The sequence below is a fragment of the Equus quagga genome, chromosome 1 (assembly GCF_021613505.1).
Source record: "Equus quagga isolate Etosha38 chromosome 1, UCLA_HA_Equagga_1.0, whole genome shotgun sequence".
Classification (NCBI taxonomy): domain Eukaryota; kingdom Metazoa; phylum Chordata; class Mammalia; order Perissodactyla; family Equidae; genus Equus; species Equus quagga.
In genome coordinates, this window is record NC_060267.1 from 12,022,710 (window position 1) to 12,041,265 (window position 18,556).

The following is an 18,556-nucleotide window of genomic DNA, read 5'->3' on the forward strand; positions in this document are numbered from 1 at the left end:
GCAAGGAGGCACTCAGGAAGCCCTAGGCCCAGACACTGGGTTTCTCTCCATGACAGGCTCAAGGCAGCACAGCTATCAGTACTGTGCACTGTGCAGGGGCTGGTCAGAGGCTCTTACCTGCCCTAAAAATAGCTGTTTAAGACTTGGAAGGACATCCGCAGAACCTGGGGATTTTGTATATTTATCCTTTCAGAAGTAGTGACTTCATTCCTTCCCTTATTCGGTGGGGATGAGGCAGGCATCTCACCTACTTCTGTTATTACTGGCCCCTAGCTCTGCCAAGGGGACAGACAGGCGCAGGCCGTGCTAGTATGGCCTGGCTTTAGCTCCAATAAACACTCCCGGGGTTTCTCCCACAAAAGGCCTGCAGTGCTTGGGAGGGTGAGAGCTGGGAGAGCACTCAGCCTGATATGGGACAGAACAAGAGGGCCAGCCTTGGTCCTACAGGGATTTATGGCTTCCCTAATCCCCCAGGGGGTAGCCTTTGTAGCATCAATGAGTGGGGCCAGCATTTCTCAAATGAGGCAAAGATGGCTCCTACAGGCCCTTCCCAGCTTTCCCCAGCCCCTGGTCCATTGACCCTGGACTGTGTCACCTTCCCTTTCACCTTGCTCAAGAAGGAAAGCAGAACTGCATTTAGGGCACAGAGAGCAAGTTTATTTGGTGAATGCTGACAATAAACATCATCGAAGAGAGAGCAGCTGGGATAGGTGCTGTGACAAGAGAACCTAGGGAGCCTTCGGCTACACACAGTCTCAAAGGGGAAGGCACGGGGCTCTGGGCACACTGGGACTGTCCTCAGCCATTCAGCACCATGCGGACGAGCTCTGTGGAAAGGAGAGAGGGGTGAACCCAGGAGCGGAGCTAAGGTGGGGATCCACCAGGGGCCAGGAGACCACAAGACCATGAAGGTGGCATAGAAAGGAACACGCCCAAAGCAATCAACCTTGGGGTCGGTTTGCAGAGGAGCCACCTTGAGTCTGACCAGTTCTCTTGGCCCCCAGCTCCCCTCCCACCAGGTGTTAGTCCCCCAGCCCACCCTGAGCAGCAGGAACACAGCAGAGGCAGAAAAGTTTTCAACTACACCTCTAGCTACTGTCAGCCATTGGCAGGAGGAGAGGACAGAGTTCTGGGTTAGGGTACCTCCAAGCTGCCCAGCAGAAGGAAGGGGGAAAGACTTCAGCTACAGCAGCACAAGGGGCAGGCAGCCCACCCGCTCTGCCAACCATCCCTGCTCTGGGGCCAAGGGACCACCCTAAAGCAAGACGGGGAGAGGCTGGTGTGAGTTCCCAGGCACCAGCACGCAGGACCCTATAAGCCAAACCTCAGAGCCCATTCTAGCAGAGGAGGAGGTACCACACCCCCAGCTGTCTTCCTCTTTGAGGAACCCCTCCCCTCCACAGTCAGCTCCATGCAGAAACATGCCAGGGGGACGTCAATGGTAGCAGGGGAAGGCGCTAGAGGGCAAAGGCCAGAAGAAACACACTGGGGAGGCCAACGAGAGAGGGGAGGCTAGGAGGAGCCGTACCCGCCCCACGGGCCGTCACCCCGACAGGATATGCCTCACAAACGCTGCAGGAAGGAAGAGACATTAATGGTGAAGACAAGACACAGACGTGGGGTGAAGGGCTCAGGCAGTGGGTGATAGACATTCCATTTCTTTTATTTCCCATTCCTTCTCTGCCCTTCCCCCCACATTACCCTTCCTTTCCTGTCAGACGTCCCTGGCCTCCCGCTCCTGGGCTGGGCTGGGCCCTGCCCCTTGCCTCCTGGCACTTTTTGGAGCCCAAGTCCAGGGATGGCAAAAACCCCAAATGCTGTGCTTGACCTGCTCTGTATGGCTGCTTCCTCCACGAGAGCCCCAATTTGTCCCTCACCTTCATAGTTGATACAACCATTGCTGTCCTCATGCCCTGCCACCAGCATCTCTACTTCTTCCTCTGTCATCTTCTCACCTGCAGAGGGGAAAGAGAGCATTTTTGGAATTCGGTGACAGGTAGGTGTATCAGGTGGCACCTCGGCTCAAAGTGCAAGGGCAGCGCCTTACCCAGGGTGACGAGAACATGCCGGATTTCAGCCCCCATGACAGTGCCATTCCCTTCCTTGTCAAACACCCGAAGGCCTTCAACGTAGTCCTCATAGGTGCCCTGGTCCTTGTTCTTGGCCACAGTCTGCAGCATGGGCAGGAAGTGCTCAAAGTCCAGCACCTTCACATTCATCTCTGCCATAAAGGAGGTGGAAGGAAAGTCACACACCTTCCCAGGGCGGAGGGGATTGCAGGGATCACAACAGAACAGCCGGCTCCCACTCCAAGCAGGGAAAATCCGTGGGATTTGTTAGTCAAGACCTGCTGGAGTTTGGGGCCTACTAAGATAGAGGGATGCTCTTAGCTGAAGAACTGTGGGCTCACTACCACACTGAGGAGTTGTTCTAGAGGCCCCTCACCATCACTCTTGGGGTTCCCCAGGACCTTGAGCACCTCGGCGTTGGTGGGGTTCTGGCCCAGCGCCCTCATCACGTCCCCACACTGGCTGTACAGGATCTTGCCATCCCCTGTTCGGTCAAACAGCTGGAACGCCTCCTTGAACTCTGAGGATTCAGATAAACAGCAGCACTGGGCATGTGGGGTTAACACAAACCCTCCCTCAGAGCCTGGACTGCCCGTTCAACTTTGATCATGCTGTACACCCAAGTCCACTAAGAGGGATCCAGTGTCCCTTCCTCCCAACTCGGGTGTCCCACAGAAAGACAGCCCTCCGCCCACCTAGCGGAGTGGTCGCGCCCATTTACACACACACACACACCCACTGCCTGCAGCAAGTCTGCCAAGCCTCCTCACACTCTACTCAGGGCAGGAATTTGCCACCGCCCTATCTGGGTCCTGTCCTTATAAGGAAGTGGGAGCAGCGGTCTGAGACCCGGGTCATCCCAGCCTGCCACTTCCCACCGCTCTTGTACAGAAAGAGACCTTTCCGACGGTACAGCTACAAAGAAGTATCCTCAGCAAAGTCCCCTGTCCCCATTTTCTCAAAACACCGGGTCACCGCTTTTTACAATCTTCACAATTACAAGCTGGGGGAGGGGGAGAGTTATCACAGGAGAGAAGAGGCAGAAGTAGCTGATTAAGGGACAGACGAGCGCAGGCAGCTTAATCACCCTCCCGAAATCCCACATACAGCAGGCAGTAGGTGACCGAGTTGTTTCACACACCCACACCCACCTAAAACTCACCCAGTGCTTGGGGCTCAGATCTAGAGTGGAAGGGGAGGGAGGAAGAAAGAGTGAGAAAAGAAGATGGAGGATCCGGGAGGGAGAAGGGAATCTAGGAGGTACGCCCCTGGGGGTGATGAAAAGATGACAGGTTGGGGTTAGGGGTAGGTAGGTGCTGGAGGGAGTGTCCCTCTCCCTAAGCGAGACTTCAGTAAGGGTCAGAGATTACTTACCTGCGGTCTGGTCCTCGGTGAAGTCACACTGCTCAGAGAAGAGGGGAGCAGTCAGCATCTATCCCTAATCTTCCATCCCAGTCCCACAAACTCGGAACCACAAACTCCTGTTCCATGCTAGGGACTCGCTTCCCAGCAGGACAGGACCCCAGACTTTCCAACCCCACTTGCAACCTTCCAGGCCCTCAGGTTCCCTCTGCCCCCCTACCCTCTGCCTTCTCCTTGCTCCCTACCCCCGGCTTCCCGCCTTTCGCCCCAAATCCCGCTCATCCTCCCCGGCCCAGGGCCCCACCATCTTAACCGCTGAGCTCTGCGGGACCTTTTCCTGCAGTAATGGCTCCGACCCCAGGCCCTACCCTAGTCTTAGTACGTCCCAATGACGTCACCCTAAGCTGGCCCAGCCAATAGGAATCCTGGCCTGGGCTTACGCAGAGGACGCTGCTACATTAGTAATGGTGTGGGCGGGACCCAGGGCTGCCGATTTCTCTAGCAGAGCTGGACCCGGGGCACCGGAACCGCAGGAGCTGGGGCGGGGCGCAAGGAATCTGCTCCTCTGAGCAGGAAGATCGGAGGGCATCGGACTAGGGAGAGGAGAACCCTCCCTCCCTCCCCCACCTCTGAGAAAAGCAACAGTCGGAGGCCAAGGGAGGAACCGTGTCTTTATTTTGAAACAATAGGTGGCCTCCTAGTGGCAGGAACGTGCTTCCGCCTGCGGGGGAGCCGGGTGTCCGGCCCACAGCATCTGTGGAAAAAGATGAAAAGTGCCAAGCCCTGGCGCTCGCGCGCAGCAGGACGTGAAAACGCACTTCCCTGCTCTTCCACCCTGGCTGAGGGAAGAGAAGGGAGTTGCCTCTCAGGGCGGAGTGGGAGGGCCCTACCTGTAGAGCTCAGACGCTTAGGATGTGCTTCAGGAAGGCTGCGGAGAGAGGAGGCAAGAGGGCTTCAGAAGCAGGCCCTTGGATAATCCATCTGACTTCAGAGAATCCAGGCTCCAGGGTGCCCCCCTACATACCGCAAGCCTCCCGCCTCCCCTCCTCCCCGGTCCCTTCTGCTCCCCTGGCCCTTCACCTTCATAGTTGATGCAGCCGTTGCTGTCCTCATGTCCTGCCAGAACAGCCTCCACCTCCTCTTCAGTCATCCTCTCTCCTGAGGCCCAGACACAGCGTTTTAACCCTGGCCTCCCTTCCCTCACCAACCCAGGCCACGCTCTTCTGGGTGGTACTTGCTCTTCTCCCACCCTGGAGACCCGACCATATAGCAACAGACCCCCAAAGGCATCCTCTCCTTGTAATGGTAATGCCATGAAAGCGTTCCTGCATCTCCTTTCTATTTCGCCTGCATTAGCACCTGGGGAAAGCTTTGACAGACATGGAAACTGAACTCCAGAGGGTTAAGAGTGGTACCAGATCACAGACCACAAACACTTCCTTCCCAAAGCAGAAGCTTGGGTCTCCCACCTTATCCCCTTTCCTCTGCCTTTTGGGAGGCATCTACGTGCATCCCCTCACTTTAGCCTCTGCAGGAGGAAGCCCTTCAGATTCTGCCCCCCTAGCTCTGACCTTCTCAGTCTCCTGCCCATGACCTACAGGACAGTAATCCCTCCTTGGCTCTGCCTACTTGGCTAACCTTCTTCTTGGCCCACCCCCTCCTCTCCACCCGACAGGAGTTCTGGTCCCTGACTCACCCAGGGTGGTGAGGACATGTCTGAGCTCCGCTCCCATGACTTTGCCGTCCCCTTCTTTGTCAAACACACGAAGCCCCTCCAGGTAGTCTTGGTATGTGCCTTGGTCCCGGGGCTTGGACACTGCCTGGAGCATGGGCAGGAAAGTCTCGAAGTCCACACGGCGGGACTTCAGCTCTGGAGGTTAGAGAGGTGAGGGAGAGGTCACTACGGTGTCATCTAGGACCCAGCTTCCATCCTTACCAAAAGGCTTCATCCTGTTCAATATTCAGGATGTTTTTCTGCCCCTGCGTTTGACAGTTTTTGAAGTCCTGAGACCCACCCAGCATCCTCTGTCACCTTGCCAACACTCCTCGGTTCCACCACCAAACTGAAAACTTGCATTGTTCCCTCACCATCACTCTTGGGGTACCCCATGACCTTGAGCACCTCGGCGTTGGTGGGGTTCTGGCCCAGGGCCCTCATCACATCCCCACATTGGCTGAACTGGATCTTGCCATCCCCTACTCGGTCATACAGCTCAAAGGCTTCTTTGAACTCTGAAGGATAAGGAGAAGTCAGTGTTGACCAGGGGTTCCCATCACCTCTAGACAGAAAGAAAGTTCAGAAACTATGTGCTAGAGCTGGGCAGGACAGGGGACACAAAGAGGACCAGTGTGGGAGGTTTCAAGGTCGGGACTGGAGTTAGGGGACTAGAAAGAGGATCTGACCAGGGGCTCGGGACTAGACAGTAGGCTCAGGGGACCAGTGTCTCCTCACCCTCGAGCTGGTCCTTGTTAAACTCGATCTGTGGAAGAAAAGAGCAGATGAGGGATGACAGGGTTCACTCAATCCCTCTCCCACACCCCTCCCACCAACTGGCAGCCACTTCTGGGGAGGGGCCCAAAGGGACCAGGCTGGAAGCCCAGCCACCTCAGTCCCATTCCCAGCTCTGGACTTTGGGAGAATCCCAAGAGGAGGAATTATGGAGGGAAGGTTTCCTGGGAACAGGGTTAATCCCATGCCACCTGTTCCCCTCCCTCCACTGCCCTGAGTCCTGCATCCCTCACATAACTGGGGGCTGAACAAAGGCTAAATTTACCCCTGGCCCCCAGCTGTGATTGTCTAACAAATCTGTCCTCTTCAGCCTTCCCTCCTGGGGTTCAGAACTGTGGCCTTTAGAGTTGAACGGTCAGCCAGGCACAGGCAGCAGCTCCCTCCCTTCACCTTGAAACTGTCCTCAGATCCCAGATGTTCCCCATCTCACAGTCCTTGCCGCCAGCAGGGGGGTCAGTGAGAGTGTTTGTGCGCGTGTGTGAGTGTGTGTATATGTACAAACACATGTTAGACAGGAGAGAACAACAAAGATACTAGCAGAGTCAAAAGCCTGGATGCTTCCAAGTGGGGGACTAAGAGGAACCCCCAATATCATTCCAGTGCTCACTGATTCCCTACCTTCTAGATAGCCCCCAGTCCCCTAGGCTGTATCCCACCCTTGTACTGCCCTCTCCAAATTCTTTCCTCACTTTCCGGGGACTCACCACCACTTTGGAGAGATCGATGGGGGGCTCCTGGGTTTTCTGAGGGGCCGGAGGGACAGCTGGAGGAATAACTGGAGGGACAGCTGGAGCTGGCTCAGGCTTAGGCTTGGCTGGAGGGGCCCCTGGTGCTGCTGGCTTGGCAGCAGGCTTGGAGATAGGGGGCCCCGCTGGTTTCTTCACAGGAATATCCTTCTTGGGAGGCATGATGTCCGGTGGCCAAAGGACAGTGTGCCGATGGGGGCACCCATCTCTGTTTAAATAGCCAGGGAGTCTGGGATGTCAAGGGGCGGGGGCAGGGGCAGGGAGCCAGTTGGCAGTGGGGAGGGTGAGATAGAGGAGAGATATGCTGGCCTGCCCTCACTCCCCTGGCCTCCTGTGGTTCAGTACTCCTGTCCCAAGGTCTTCTCCCTTCTGTCCACCCCGCCCCAAACGCTGGCCAGAACAATGGCCCCTTTGGGGGGTGGGGGAGGAAGCCAGAGACTGCCTAGAAAGGGGGAGTTAAGCTCGGGGTGAGGATAGGATGCTTGCCAGTGACATACACTGAGACAGGGGTGAGGCAAAGAAGGGGATCCAAGCATTCCAGGCTCTCAACCCCCGGACTCAGAGTAGCCCTTTTTTTCTAGCAGCCTTAGGCTCTTGAAGGCTGAGGCAGGGAGGGGGGCCTTGTGAAGTGGGTTTGTTAAAGTGAGGTCTGGGAGCAGTGAAATGTGAAAAAAACAAGCTGCCCCTCCACTCCCCTGACCACGGATGGGGGGAGAGGTAGTTGACCCCCCCCCCCAGCCTGATAATCCCTGATACTTATAGTCCCTGTCCCCTTCCATCCCAGCCCACAACTGGAACTGTGCACAACGCAGAGAAAGACTAGTGATAGAAAGAAGAGTGTGGGGGCCGCCCCGTGGCACAGCGGTTAAGTTCACACATTCCGCGTTGGCGGCCCACGGTTCTCGGCTTCAGATCCCGGGTGCCAACATGGCACCGCTTGGCAAAACCCATGCTGTGGTAGGTGTCCCATGTATAAAGTAGAGGAAGATGGGCATGGATGTTAGCTCAGGGCCCGTCTTCCTCAGCAGAAAGAGGAAGGTTGGTGGCAGATGTTAGCTCAGGGCTAATCTTCCTCAAAAAAAAAAAAAAGGGGGGGGGAAGAAAAAGAAAGAAGAGTGTGACACCCCAGTGTCGTCTCCTGTGTCCAGTGTTGTTTTAGGGGTGGAGGTGAGGGCAAAGAATGGATTGGGTTTAACCTCCACCACCCATATTCCCAGTGAAGGAACCCTTTTCCACAAACCCGTGGTCATTCAAGTCGGACAAAGGCAGGGTGCCTGCTGAACTCCCTGGTGACACTTGTGGGGGAAGGGCAGGCTCTGAGACGCAAATGGCCTAAATTCTAAAACCTCTAATCCAAAAGGATGTGGCAGGTCCTATGGGCTCCATGAGCACTCATCCCCCAGTCAGAGAGATAATAAAAACCCTCACTCGGCTGCCAGGTAACAAACCTTGCTGGGGGCGCTGGGGAAGGGACGCAGTGGGGGCCTTTCGCAGAGGGGAGGGGTTGCTGGCTACTTTTGATGAGGACAGGGGGAGAAGGAGAGGATCTAGATAGCATTCTGAAGAAGACAGCAGAGATTCCACTTAGGCCCTGGGGTTCAGAGAATTGATGCTGGGTCTCCCACCCGCAAAAAAGCGTCTGAATCCCATTACTGCAAATTGTCCCAATTTAGGAAAATCAGAATCATCCCTCCCCCCGAGAATACATCACACACACACACACACATGCACACCCCTAAGTCTTAAATAAAGGGAAAAGTCCCTCCCTAGCTCCCTAAAACTCACCCTGCAGGGTCCAGGTAAGGGGCGGAGGCGGGCGCAGAGCGGCCGCCGGCGCTAAAGGGTTAACTCCGGCGGCCTCGGAGCATGCCGGGAGTTGTAGTCCCCGCGCGCCCGCGGGCTCACGGGAACGCCGCTCTCCAGCTCCAAGCGGAAGTCAGGGTTGCGGCTTCCGGCCGGTGGCGGCGGTTGGTGACTCAGGTTCTTTCGGGCGCGATTCTTGTGCTGGAACTGAAAGGCGATGAGCCACTTACTGTCCCCACCCCTCACCCTAAAAGTGCGCGCGGCCCCTCAAGGTATCTACCTTGGTGGCCCCGGAGGTCCTCCGTCGCTGGTGAGAGAAGTCAATCAGGGAAAGACTGCAGCTGCAGCTGCAGCAGGTCGTGGAGGTCAGATGGAAGGAAGCACTTACTGCTCCGGGGAGAGTGGTCTCCTTAGCTTCCTCTCGCGGTTTGGTAGAGAATGGAGGCCATTGAATTGCTGTGTGACTTGGAACAGTGACTCCAAAGATTTTTTTAAAATTTTTTTTGAAATGAGCTGGTAGTTGAAAAATGTTAAGATTTGGAATTAAGCCCGATCACCTGCCCCAGGCGATCTACTTCGATCTACTTTAGAGAGAAGTGGTGCAAGCTCTCCACGTTGAAGCTTCTCCCCACTGCGGCCACACGGGCGCCAGCCACCCCGCCCGGTCCTCGCAGGTCTCCTCGGAACAGAGGCCTGGGCTCTGCAGCCCTTCGCTCTGAGACGCCCTTGGACAGCACCGGGCCTCCCATTCCCCGAGACGTTTACGAGAGGTGCTGTCTGCTGGGAGGGAACCAGCTTCCCGAGCGGCATCAGGAAATGCGCTGGAGGCTGGGGCCGCACGGGCGGGCGCGGGGTCGGGAGGTGAGGCGCGAGTGGACTTCATGGGCAGTGAGTGACGGTCGCTGGTTGGCGGAGCTTCTCCGAAGAAAAGAGTAGAAATGGGCGGTAAAACAGAAAGAACAATGATGAAGAACAGGTGGGCGTCAGCAGCGGTCCCGGAGGGGCTAAGTGATCTCAGGGGCGGCGCCGGAGCGTGGCTCAGACCAGCCTGCTGGAATCTGAATCCAGGTTCTGCCGGATATTTGCTGGAAACCTCCAGCAAGTTTTTTTATCTCTCTCTCCCTCAGTTCCCCCATCTGTAAAATAAAGATAATAGTACCCACCTCATAGGGCTGTGGGGAGGATTAGATGTGTTAATATTTGTAAAACAAAATGGGCCTGGCACGGAGAAAGTGGTACCTGAGAGTTCAATAAATTTCCTTTAATCTTCCCAGCATACGGCGATGTTTTCCCCATTTTATATCTATAAAGGATCAGTAGGCACGAAGAGATGGAGAGCAAGAAGGAATACATTTCTCCTACGTGTTGGGTTACGGGACTGTTTGGAGAAGGGCCGCATCACAGATGACTTTTTTCTGTCTTTCATCACTTCCACGGAAGTTGACCTTGACGATGTGGTTTATCTGATTTTTTTCGTCCTCCTCCTTTCCTCTAGAGCCTTCTTGTGGCACTTTGCCAAGTAGAAGCGGTTATGGCATCATCTGACTTTCTAGCATTTTTGTCTGCTTTAGAGAGAAGTAGTGCAAGGAGAGGAGATGGAAAACACAGATGGAAGGACTATTCTTCGTCTTCTGTACTATCCCTTTCTTTTAATCATAACTAATGCAAACTGGACTGAACATGGTGTTAACTGGGCATAGGGGATTAATACATCATATATGTGGATTTTCTGTGACAAATGCCTATCTCTCCTCTTCCTCCCCCACTTAGCAAGTGACTTGTATATTCTTAGGGATTGCATATTTATTCTAATATTAGTCTCAACATAAAATAATTAGGAAGGGCACATCTGTAAAAGAAAATGTATATGTTAAAAACCTGGGGCTGGCTTGGTGGTGCAGCAGTTAAGTTTGCGTGCTCCTCCTTCGTGGCCTGGGGTTCGCTAGTTCAGATCCCAGGCATGGACCTATACACTGCTTATCAAGCTATGCTGTGGCAGGCATCCCACATATAAAATAGAGGAAGATAGGCACAAATGTCAGCTCAGGGCCAATCTTCCTTACAAAAAACCCCACAAAAAACCCTAATACAGGCTGGCTCAGTGGTGTAGTGCTGGTTAAGTTCACACTCTACTTCGGTGGCCTGGGGTTCGAGAGTTTAGATCCTGGGCTTGGACCTACACACCACTCATCAAGCCTGCTGTGGTGGGATCCCACACAAAAAATAGAGGAAGATTGGCAACAGATGTTAGCTCAGGGCCAAGCTTCCTCACCAAAACAAACAAACAAACAAAAAACCCTGATAGAATAATTTTTGGAATTATAGAGCACTATAGATCTTCAGTAACTTGAATAATTATGGATTCCCCCTGTACAGTTTAACTAGCTCTTTAAACACTGGCTAACATGTTAAAATGGATAATAGTTGAGGTACAGAGAAGAGAACACTATTTCCTAAGTCAATAGGAAAGAATTGTTAGGAAAGATGTCTTTAGTCCTCTGGCATTTTGACCAGAAAGTCTTACTGGTGGTGACCCATAATAGAACGAAGAGGGAGAATGACAAGGATGTTTTATGGTAGACAGGTAGTTTACAAAGTCCTTTCCAAGTTCCATTTTTATAGGCCCATATAGATGCAAGATAGAAACAGAAAAATAAGTTTTATGGTGAGTAACGCCAGTTTCATTTTTGTAATGTTCTGAAACAGTGGTTCTCAGACTTATCTGTTCTTTACAATCTTCTGGGAGCTTTGTAGGCAAACAGGCTTCCAGACTCTGCCCCCAGAGATTCTGACCAGGTCTCTGTTAGGGCCTGGGAATCTATTGGAAATATTTTTAGCCTACTGGAAAGCAGAGAGAATAAACTAACAAACACAGGTAACCACAGCTTTAACAAAGGGGGTGATCTTTTCAAAATGTACATTTGATCTCTTCGCCTCCCTACTTAAAATCCTTCCATGTGTTTTGATAAAGACTAAATCTTTACATTGGCCCACAAAAGCCAGCAGTTTGAAACACTGCTTTCCCGTACGAGCCACACCTCTGTACCAGCCACACCTGTCAGCTCTCAGACCTTCAAAGGTGTCCTGTGTCCTCTGTGCTTAGGTTTGTTGCCTCTGTCTTTATGTCTCTGCCCCCTCTCTCCACCAAGCCACACTGTTTCCAGTGCCAGGCAGGGCACAGCGCCTGGCATGTACTGGGCACTCACATGTCTAGAGTGAATGGCTATCTGGATGAAAGCGAAGAGTCGAGGGTGGACGCTGATACTAGGAAGTCGATATGGAGATAGGCTGGGGATTCAAGAGATTGAGTTTCCATGTATTGAACTCTTATTTTTACCCTGAAGTGGAGGGTGAGGTGATTTGATTTGCTAAGCGAGGAAGTAGGAGGAGGTGGCTTGAGAAAATAGTGAAGGCTTGAAATAGGTGCTGTGAAAGATGGGAGATGGCTTACTGGGGACCCAGTCGCAAATACTGATTTGACATTCACTGAGGGCCTACTCTGCTCCACCCGTGAGCTTGCTGAGCAGCATGGAGGGCAGTTGCGATGGGAGGTCATGAATTTGAAGGTACCAACACACAAGGCAGTGATTTCCTTCTCCCAGCAGGACGTGGCTGCTTGGATGATGGAGCTAGAGGAAGAAGGCAGCTGGGACAGTGATGGGTTGGAGTTTTGCAGAGCTGGGGTGATGAATGAACATGGGAGCCAGGTGGTTGAGAGTCTGAGTAAAAGGGTTCGTGGTCCAGGCCAAATGAAGGAGTGAGTGTAGAAGTGGCCTGTTAGGTTGACAAAATATGGAAAGTCGCTAAGAGGCTAGCGTCTCAGTGAGGTTGGAGAAGTGAGATGTAGATCTCAGGGTGGTAGCTGGAGAAAATAGTGCCTTTGAGATGAAAATATCAAAGGATATAGAGGAAGACGGGAGCTAGGATGAGTGGCCATGGGAGTGAATGGTTGAAAGGGTAGTGAGGGGAAGGGCATTGGATTTGTGGAGAATATCCCTTAGGGCTCTTTCACTGGCAAGTAGCAAAACTCTAATTAAAACTGGCTAAACAGTAAAGAGTATTTGTTGGCTTATGTAATTGAAAAGTCAAGAGGTAGGCTTGGTTTTAGCTTCATTTTTTTTTCTTTGAGGAAGATTAGCCCTGAACTAACTGCTGCCAATCCTCCTCTTTTTGCTGAGGAAGACTGGTCCTGAGTTAACATCTGTGCCCATCTTCCTCTACTTTATATGTGGGACGCCTACCACAGCATGGCATGCCAAGCGGTGCCATGTCCACACCCAGGATCCGAACTGGTGAACCCCAGGCCACCGAAGCGGAACGTGTACACTTAACTGCTGTGCCACCGGGCCGGCCCCTAGGTTCATTTTGATCCAGAAGTTGACAACGTAACAAAGGGATCCATTCTCTGGTTCTCTTGGCACTGTCCTTTGCCTGTCAGCATCTTCCTTGGGTCCCCTCCTGGAGCCAGATATGGCTTAGCTGCAACAGTTCCAGCTGTCACGCCCTTGTACCACGAGAGGAAGAGAGCGAGTTTCTCTTGACCATTGGAATCAATTCCTGGACTTCATTCTGACTAGACCGACTTAGAAAAATGCTCATCCACCCTTGATAGTCGCTATGACCAGGGAAATCTCATGCCCCGATTAGCTTAGGGATGGGTTATTGCCCACCCTATGGCAAAGAGGATGGTGTTGCTCTGATTCACTTAGGCCACTCGGTGTGTCCCTGTCATTGGAGGTGAATTGGAGTTGATCCAAAGGGAGAGGAGTAGAGAGGACATGGGGAGAAAACCAACAACGTCCACCACAATGAGGAACTATGCAGCTAGTTATTGAGTGACAAGATGCCAGGAAGATAGCAGTATTTGAGGTGCCACACCCTTCAGTAACTATTGAGTGTCCATGTATATAGAGAACGACAGAGATGAGAGAAGGTGGAGACCGTGTATCAGATTGGCATCATCTCCAAAGGAGCTGAGATTTTTCCTGCTCTGAGAATCATGACAGGGAAGCAGCACTGGGGCACAAGGAGAATGCGGACCCCACTTCCCAGTATAAGTGTATGGGGTTCAGGAAAGGGAGCACTGTCCCCTGGAGGCTGCTCCAGGTGAATGAAGTCTCTTGGAGGGTGAGCTAGGCTTCAGGGGAGGCAAGGTGAGCTTTGTGTAAATAAGGTAAAGAATTCCAGGGGCTGGCCCCGTGGCCGAGTGGCCGAGTGGTTAAGTTCGCGCACTCCACTGCAGGCGGCCCAGTGTTTCGTTGGTTCTAATCCTGGGTGGGGACATGGCACTGCTCATCAAACCACGCTGAGGCAGCGTCCCACATGCCACAACTAGAAGGACCCACAACAAAGAATATACAACTATGTACTGGGGGGCTTTGGGGAGAAAAAGTAAAAAATAAAATCTTTAATAAAAAAAAAAAAGAAAGAATTCCAGGGGTGGAGTGGGTGGGAGTGCTCTGTAGAACTAGTCTGCAGCCAGCACAGGAAAGGTTTGAGAGGGAGGGAGCAGAGACGGTGTGGGGGCCCTTCGGCTCCTCTCAGCCCTTTATTCTTTGTCCCTTCCTTGTGTTCAGTTATGTGTTATAGTCACTCTGCTTGCCTGATCGCCCTACTCCTTCCTAGTTTTTTCGTTTTTCTGTTTTTATTGCAGTATGATTGACATATAGCATATTACTTTCAGGTGTACAATATGATTTTATATTTGTACACATTGTGAAATGATCACCCCTGTAAGTCTGGTTAACATCCATCACCCTACATATTTACAAAAAAAATTTTTTCTTGTGATAACCCTTTTTTATTGAAGTATAATTGATGTACAATATTCTGTTAGTTTCAGGTATAAATCATAGCAATTCGATATTTATACACATTATGAAATGATTACCACAATAAGTCTAGTGACCGTCCGTCACCCTACAAAGTTATTACAATATTATTGACTATACAGTGTCTTCCCTGTGTTGCACGTTACATCCCCATGACTGACTTATTTTATAACTGGAAGTTTGAGCCTCTTAATCCCCTTCACCTATTTTGCCTGCCCTCCCAAACCCTCCTCACTCTGGTAACCACCAGTTTGTTTCCGGTAGATTGTTTTAGATTCCACAAATCAGTGAGATCATCCAGTATTTGTCTTTCTCTGTCTGACTTATTTCACTTGGAATCATGCGCTCAAGGTCCCTCCATGTTGACACAAATGGCAAGATTTCCTTCTTTTTTATGGCTAAACAATTTTCCATTGTATGTATATACGACATTTTCTTCATCCGCTCATCTGTCGATGGACACTTAGGTTGTTCTATATCTTGGCTATGGTAAATAATGCTGTGAAATAATAATAACGTTGAGCCTCTTTTCATGTACCTGTTGGCCATCTGTCTGTCTTCTTTGGGAAAATGTCTGTTTCAAAATCTTCTACTCATTTTCTTTTTTAAAGATTGGCACCTGAGCTAACAACTGTTGCCAATCTTCTTTTTTTTAATTCTTCTCCCCAAAGCCCCCCAGTACAAAGTTGTATATTCTAGTTGAGGGCCCCTGGTTGTGCTATGTGGGACGCCGCCTCAATGTGGCCTGATGAGTGTTGCCTTGTCTGCGCCCAGGATCTGAACTACCAAAACCCTGGGCCACTGAAGCAGAGCACATGAACTTAACCACTCAGCCACAGGGCGCCCCCCTGCCCATTTTCTAATAGGATTTTATTTTTATTTTTATTTTTTGCTATTGAGTGTAGGAGTTCTTTAAATATTTTATATATTAACCCCTTATCAGATAAATGATTTGCAAATGTTTTCTCCTGTTCAGCAGGTTGCTTTTTTACTTTGTTGATGGTCTCCTTTGCTGTGCAGAGGTTTTTAGTTTGATGTAGTCCCACTTGTTTATTTTTGCTTTTGTTGCCTTTGCTTTTGGTGTCAGATTGGTTTTTAGTTCTTTATGGCAGCATTACCTTTTTTTTTTGTCCTGAGGAAGATTAGTCCTGAGCTAACCTCTTGGCAGCATTACCTTTACATGTCAGTTGTACCTATCTAGCACAATGCTCCACAAACCTTATCTGGATTCCAGCTCAAGATTAGAAAAGAAAATTCACAGGTGGAGGAGATTGCTGCTGGAGAGAAGGCTTTCTGACAGCACCAAGAAATGACAGTTGGTAATCTGACAGCGAGGGAAGAGGCAGGAAAATCTGTAAAAATAGGTAAAATTTTGCCCATCAGTTGGCAAGGATTTTTTTTAATTATAATATCCAGGAGAGAATACAGGAAAATACATTTTTGTGTAATGCTGGTGGGAGTGTAGAAAATTCATGTAATCTTCTTAGAATGCGGTTTGGAAGAATGTATTAAAAGTCATTAAAGTACAGAAGTACACCCAGCAATTCTACTTTCCCTAAGGAAATTATTTGAAATATATACAAATGTTTTTGTTTGTGTTCCCACAGTGAATAGCAAAACCTTGGTAAATACCTTCATTTCTGACAATAGAGAATCAGTTAAATAAACTATGGTGCAGTCATTCTGTGGAATTATACATAACCATTATAAATTATATTTTCAAAGAATTTTTGTTTCTTTTTTTATTTAAGTTTGTTGAGGTCATAATAGTTTATAACATTGTGAAATTTCAGGTGTACATTATTATTTGTCAGTCACCATATATATGTGCCCCTTTACCCCTTATGCCTGCCCCCCAACCCCCTTCCCCTCTGGTAACCACTAATCTGTTCTCTTTGTCAATGGATTTGTTTATCTTCCACATATGAGTGACATCGTACAGTGTTCGTCTTTCTCTCTCTGGCTTATTTCACTTAACATAATACCCTCAAGTTTCATCCATATTGTTGCAAATGGGACCATTTTGTCTTTTTTTATGGCTGAGTAGTATTCCACTGTATATATATACCACATCTTCTTTATCCATTCATCAATTGATGGGCACTTGAGTTGCTTCCACGTCTTGGCTACTGTGAATAATGCAGCAATGAACATCGGGGTGCATAAGTCTCTTTGAACTGTTGATTTCAAGTTCTTTGGATAACTACCCAGTAGCGGGATAGCTGGGTCATATGGTATTTCTATTTTTAATTTTTTGAGAAATCTGCGTACTGTTTTTCATAGTGGCTGCAACAGTTTGCATTCCCACCAGCAGTGTATGAGGGTTCCCTTTTCTCCATGTCCTCTCCAACTTTTGTTGTTTTTTGTCTTGGTAATTATAGCCATTCTAACAGGTGTAAGGTGATATCTCATTGTAGTTTTTTTAATTATTTTTTATTTATTTTCATTTATTTATTTATTTATTTATTTATTGAGGAAAATTAGCCCTGAGCTAACATCTGCTGCCAATCCTCCTCTTTTTGCTGAGGAAGGCTGGCCCTGAGCTAACATCCATGCCCATCTTCCTCTACTTTGTATGTGGGACACCTACCACAGCATGGCTTATCAAGGGGTGCCATATCCGCACCCGGAATCCAAACCAGCGAACCCTGGGCCACCAAAGCGGAATGTGCACACTTAACCACTGCACCACCGGGCCGGCCCACATAGTTGTCTACTTTAGTTGTGGGTCCTTCTAGTTGTGGTATGTGGGATGCCACCTCAGCATGGCCATATCAGGGCCGGGGATCCAAACCAGTGAAACCCTAGGATGCCGAAGCAGAGCGTTCGAACTTAACCACTCGGCCACGGGGCTGGCCCCTCATTATAGTTTTGATTTGCATTTCCCTGATGATTAGTGATGTTGAGCATCTTTTCATGTGCCTGTTGGCTAGCTGTAGATCTTCCTTGGAAAAATGTCTGTTCATGTCCTCTGCCCATTTTTGGATGGAGCTGTTTGTTTTTTTTGATGTTGAGTTATGTGAGTTCTTTATATATTTTGGAGATTAACCCCTTGTCGGATATATGATTTGCAAATATTTTCTCTCAGTTGGCGGGTTGTCTTCTCAAAGAATATTTAATGAAGTGTAAAAATGCTTTTTATGTGTTAAGTGAGAAAAGGAGGTTATAATATGACCCAAATTTATAAAATGTATATTCCTGTAATCATGTTAGCTTTTCCTCCTTGTGTTAGTCACCTCATGGCCTTAAAGGCTGCTGCAGTTCCAGGAATCACATCCTCCACTAATGACCCAAGCAGAAAGGGAGAAGGCAACGAGGGCTTTCTTCTGTTCATGTGCCAGTCCCCAGTTGACTTCCTCTTATGTCTTGTTGACCAGAGCTGGTGACAGAGCCATCTCAAATTGCAGGGGAGGCTGTGAAAGTGAGTATCCAGCAAAGAGGATCATGATTAATCCCTTGGGGCTGGCACACTGCTACCAGGAATGCTCTGGGGTTCTTTATTTTATTTTATTTTATTTTATTGAGGAAGATTAGCCCTGAGCTAACATCTACTGCCAGTCCTCCTCTCTCTGCTGAGGAAGACTGGCCCTGAGCTAACATCCGTGCCCATCTTCCTCCACTTTATATGTAGGATACCCGCCACAGCATGGCTTGCCAAGGAGTGCGAAGGTCCGCATCTGGGATCCGTACCGGGAAACCCTGGGCCGAGGAAGCAGAAGGTGCGAACTTAACTGCTGCACCACCAGGCTGGCCCCTCTGGGGTTCTGTATGTAGGGAAGAGGGGGAGATGGCTGTTGGGCAGACAACTGTGTTACCACACTGCTAGCTACAGCACATTGTTCAGGCCAATAAAGCCACATTCCAAGAGGGTAGTATTTGCAAACATTAGTGACAGTCTACCCGTGTGCAACTGTATCTGTCTTTCCTGGAAGAGATAGGCCTACGTATGTGTCAGTGTCAAAGGCCAGCTGTTTGAGAAGTAACAGAAGTACATTTGTTTAATTCATGTGATTAAAGACCCTTAATTTCTTTTATCTTTATATATAAGTGCAACAATGTACTGAATTGTGTCTCATCTTGTATTTAATATGTAGATCAGTACCTTCTCCCTATATAGCCTGAACTGGAAATGATTGGGAAAGAATAGGGACCCTTCTGGGATGGGAGAATTTGTGCCACATCCTCTAGTTTTCTGGAAATGTAATTTCTTGAAGTGATGAACTGGGTCAAGAGTGC

The 18,556-nt window shown here is 49.9% G+C and overlaps 2 protein-coding genes across 4 annotated transcripts; both read right to left on the reverse strand.

Moving 5' to 3' along the window:
- Window positions 1-635: 635 nt before the first annotated feature.
- Window positions 636-3,857, reverse strand: MYL6 (myosin light chain 6). 3 transcript variants are annotated; one of them, XM_046641711.1, is made up of 7 exons: window positions 3,736-3,857; window positions 3,444-3,471; window positions 2,446-2,589; window positions 2,048-2,221; window positions 1,878-1,955; window positions 1,529-1,572; window positions 636-827 (listed from the first exon to the last, which is right to left on the reverse strand). In XM_046641711.1, exons 1-6 carry the CDS (start codon window positions 3,736-3,738, stop codon window positions 1,544-1,546), a joined length of 456 nt encoding a protein of 151 aa, XP_046497667.1. In that variant the 5' UTR covers window positions 3,739-3,857; the 3' UTR covers window positions 636-827; window positions 1,529-1,543. The 3 variants fall into 3 exon arrangements, with proteins under 3 accessions (XP_046497667.1, XP_046497676.1, XP_046497686.1); XM_046641720.1 differs by lacking the exon at window positions 1,529-1,572; XM_046641730.1 differs by lacking the exons at window positions 3,444-3,471; window positions 3,736-3,857 and adding an exon at window positions 3,232-3,251.
- Window positions 3,858-4,083: 226 nt separating this feature from the next.
- MYL6B (myosin light chain 6B) lies at window positions 4,084-8,616 on the reverse strand. Its single transcript, XM_046641700.1, has 8 exons — window positions 8,472-8,616; window positions 6,645-6,894; window positions 5,884-5,911; window positions 5,520-5,663; window positions 5,128-5,301; window positions 4,512-4,589; window positions 4,322-4,359; window positions 4,084-4,185 (listed from the first exon to the last, which is right to left on the reverse strand). Exons 2-7 carry the CDS (start codon window positions 6,846-6,848, stop codon window positions 4,331-4,333), a joined length of 657 nt encoding a protein of 218 aa, XP_046497656.1. The 5' UTR covers window positions 6,849-6,894; window positions 8,472-8,616; the 3' UTR covers window positions 4,084-4,185; window positions 4,322-4,330.
- Window positions 8,617-18,556: the final 9,940 nt, after the last annotated feature.

Excerpts from the sequence above, each read along its gene's own strand:
- MYL6B (XM_046641700.1), bottom strand. The coding sequence starts at position 6,848 with ATGCCTCCCAAGAAGGATATTCCTGTGAAGAAACCAGCGGGGCCCCCT. Across the intron at positions 5,912-6,644 it reads TCGATCTCTCCAAAGTGGTG|ATCGAGTTTAACAAGGACCA; the intron begins GTGAGTCCCCGG and ends TTTCTTCCACAG. Across the intron at positions 5,302-5,519 it reads GGGGTACCCCAAGAGTGATG|AGCTGAAGTCCCGCCGTGTG; the intron begins GTGAGGGAACAA and ends TCTAACCTCCAG.
- MYL6 (XM_046641720.1), bottom strand. Across the intron at positions 2,590-3,443 it reads CACCGAGGACCAGACCGCAG|AGTTCAAGGAGGCGTTCCAG; the intron begins GTAAGTAATCTC and ends CTGAATCCTCAG. Across the intron at positions 828-1,877 it reads TGGTTGTATCAACTATGAAG|AGCTCGTCCGCATGGTGCTG; the intron begins GTGAGGGACAAA and ends TCCTTTCCACAG.